At 42.0% G+C, this 3,001-nt stretch overlaps 1 protein-coding gene across 2 annotated transcripts; it reads left to right on the top strand.

Moving 5' to 3' along the window:
* The first annotated feature begins 1,269 nt into the window (after window positions 1-1,269).
* On the top strand, window positions 1,270-1,851 carry LOC118580397 (transforming protein RhoA-like). Of its 2 annotated transcripts, XM_036182091.1 has the most exons (2): window positions 1,270-1,439; window positions 1,561-1,663. In XM_036182091.1, exons 1-2 carry the CDS (start codon window positions 1,270-1,272, stop codon window positions 1,661-1,663), a joined length of 273 nt encoding a protein of 90 aa, XP_036037984.1. The 2 variants fall into 2 exon arrangements, with proteins under 2 accessions (XP_036037984.1, XP_036037982.1); XM_036182089.1 differs by having other exon boundaries at window positions 1,270-1,851.
* The last annotated feature ends 1,150 nt before the right edge of the window (window positions 1,852-3,001 follow it).

The raw sequence follows: 3,001 nt of genomic DNA on the forward strand, positions 1-3,001 counted from the left end.
ACACACTTATATATATTTTATGACACTAAAGTGTCAGAAAAATCTCAAATAACTTAATGATGTGGCTCAAGGTTGCAGGAAAACAAACCAAAACTAAAGTCAAAGAATGGAAAGAAATAATGAAGACCAAGGCAGAGATTGGTAAAAATGGTGACTAAAAAGCAATGTGAAGAATCAATGAAACTAGGAAGTGGTTCTTTGAAAAGATAAACAAGAAGGACAAAATAGTAACAAAATTAGATAAAAGAAAGAGAAAACAAAATTAATAAAATCTAGAGATGAATATGGGTATATTATAGTGGATTCCAATGAAATTTGGAGAGTCATTGGGGATCATTCAGAAAACATGTTTTTTAATGGAAAATCTAAAATAAATGGGTAAGTTTCTATGCACAAATAACCTACGAAAATTAAGACATGAGAAAGTGAGAGAGAAGCACAATGAACAGGACTGCAGCAGTAATGATGTCTTCCAACAAAGAAAAGCCCAGGACTGGAGGGATTCCCTGCCGAATTCTTCCAAACCGTCAAAAAGGAGTTAACTCCATGCCTCCTCAATTGTTTTATGAAATAGAAAGGAAAGGAACATTACTATGAAACCAACAGTACCCTGATACCAAAACTAGGTTAAGGACGTAACAAAGAAACCCATCCATCAATTTCCTTGATGGACACAGATGCAAATATCCTCAATAAAATGCCTGCAAGTTGAATTCAATGGCCTATTAAGATGAATTATCACGAACTGTGAGCCACATAGGTTTCATTCCAAGGATACAAGGATGGGTCAATAGCATTTAAATCGATTTAAGGGCAGAAATCACACAATCAACTCAAAGAAAGGCCTTTAGGAAAATTTAGCATCCTTTATGAGGAGACTATCCTGAGGAAAATAACAAAAGAATATACCTCGAGAATTCTCATCATGTCCCACGTGGGTATAACCATGGCTAAAGTACCTTGCTTTCTCTGGGCAGAAGATCCCTCTGGAGCAATTCTACTGAACTGTAAAAGTGTGAGGGTATGTGGAGCTGCCAGGCTCGAGCCAAACTGGACACTCATGCGCATGCGTGCCCCCTCCCTCCACCACCTGCCTTCCAACACCTTCTTCAGTTGGTTCTCTCCTGAGTCTACCACCTCCTGTTGAGCTGCGCCTCAGAGGTGGTGACTCTGGACAGGCATCCTCCTCCGCAGTCATCTGTGTCCTCTGAGGGCCTGTGGTCTGAGAAGTCCCGGGTGCTTTGTACAGCACCAGAAACATCCTAAGCAATGGCATCCATCCGGAAAAAACTGGTGATTGTGGGCGATGGGGCTTGTGGAAAGACGTGCTTGCTCATCGTCTTCAGCAAGGACCAGTTTCCTGATGTTTACGTGCCCACGGTGTTTGAGAACTACGTGGCCGATATCGAAGTGGATGGAAAACAGGTGGAGTTGGCCCTGTGGGACACAGCTGGACAAGAAGATTATGATCGCCTGAGGCCGCTCTCCTATCCGGACACTGATGTCCTCCTGGTGTGTTTCTCCATTGGCAGCCCTGATAGCTTTGGGAACATCCCGCAGAAATGGACTCCAGAAATCAAGCATTTCTGTCCCAACGTACCCATCATCCTGGTTGGGAGCAAGAAGGATCTTCGGAATGACAAGCACACAAGACAAGAGTTAGCCAAGAGGAAGCAAGAGCCGATAAAACTTGAACAAGGCCGAGATTTGGCAAACATCATAGGCGCTTTTGAGTACGTGGAGTGTTCTGCAAAGACCAAAGATGGAGTGAGGATGGTCTTTGAAATGGCCACAAGGGCTGCTCTGCAAACGAATCTAAGGAAGAAAAAGCCTGGATGCTTCCTCTTGTGAAGCTTAGTGCAAGCAAAGCCCCGGTGCAGTTAACTTTCAAGTGCTGTTTACTAATGTTATTGTGTCGTTGCTAGCCTTTTAAAAAAATTATTATTTATATGCCTGAGATTGCAATTCAGAAGTCATCTTGCTACCAGTGCTTAGAAGGCAACCATGATTACTAGTCATGTCCAATCTATCCAACTTGCCAGGATCCTGATTCTTAACAGCCTATTCTGCATTCCACCTGAAACACCCAGGCACTAATTGAATTTACTATTTCTAGAAAGAGAAACAGCAACTTTATTAGTAGACTGTAACTACTTTCTGAAGTGCCCAACCTATCATCTGTCAGCTGCGAAGAATTCCGAGTCACCAGTTCAGACTTTACTGCATAACAACTTAGATTGCCATCTTTATTTTTGTTCAAACCTTTCTCCACGCAGCTGCAGTACACTAACCTATCTGTGGTTTCATGCTGGTTACCTTACAGTTAGTGTGTGATCAGTGCCATTTAATGTATGTTACAGGAATAAGAACATCTACCCCAGACTAGAGGTGACATTTTTGGTATAACTGGATTCCCTAATACTGATATTTGTCATTCTACAGCAAGTGGTTGAAAGAAAGAATTTGGAAATAAAGTCAAATGGAAAAACTTAATTTTTAAAAATTCCCATTTTTATTTTCTCTGATAAAATAGAGCCACATCTCCCCCTTTTTAGCCCTTCACATCCAGTACCCCTTTCCAGAACTGAGCTAAGTAAATAGGAATCTGGTTTCACACCTAAGACAATGAGACTTTGAAGGAGGCCTAGCTTTTCTCACCTGGTGTGCAGTGTCTGGGTCTAAGTCACAGTGCCTCCCAGAGGAGCCACACCTCTTCTTGTAGATGGCATAGGGTGTGAAGGTGGTCTTTTCTCCAAGGTGACTGAAGTTTTGTCTGTATGAGTTAATTTTTCCAACTTAAAGAATAATGCAGTGTTCTAAATGTGTGTGTGTGTGTGTGTGTGTGTGTGTGTGTGTGTGTGTGAGTGAGAGAGAGAGAGAGAGAGAGAGAGAGAGAGAGAGAGAGAGAGAGCTGTATAGCCAACATTACACTCAACGCATTCTCACTAAAATCGGGAATGAGACAAGGGTGTCCATCTCCTCCATTCTTATTTAGTACAGT

The sequence above is a fragment of the Onychomys torridus genome, chromosome 3 (assembly GCF_903995425.1).
Source record: "Onychomys torridus chromosome 3, mOncTor1.1, whole genome shotgun sequence".
Lineage (NCBI taxonomy): Eukaryota > Metazoa > Chordata > Mammalia > Rodentia > Cricetidae > Onychomys > Onychomys torridus.

Bases quoted from the DNA above. Each gene is read 5' to 3' on its own strand.
- LOC118580397 (XM_036182089.1), top strand. From the start codon at position 1,270: ATGGCATCCATCCGGAAAAAACTGGTGATTGTGGGCGATGGGGCTTGT.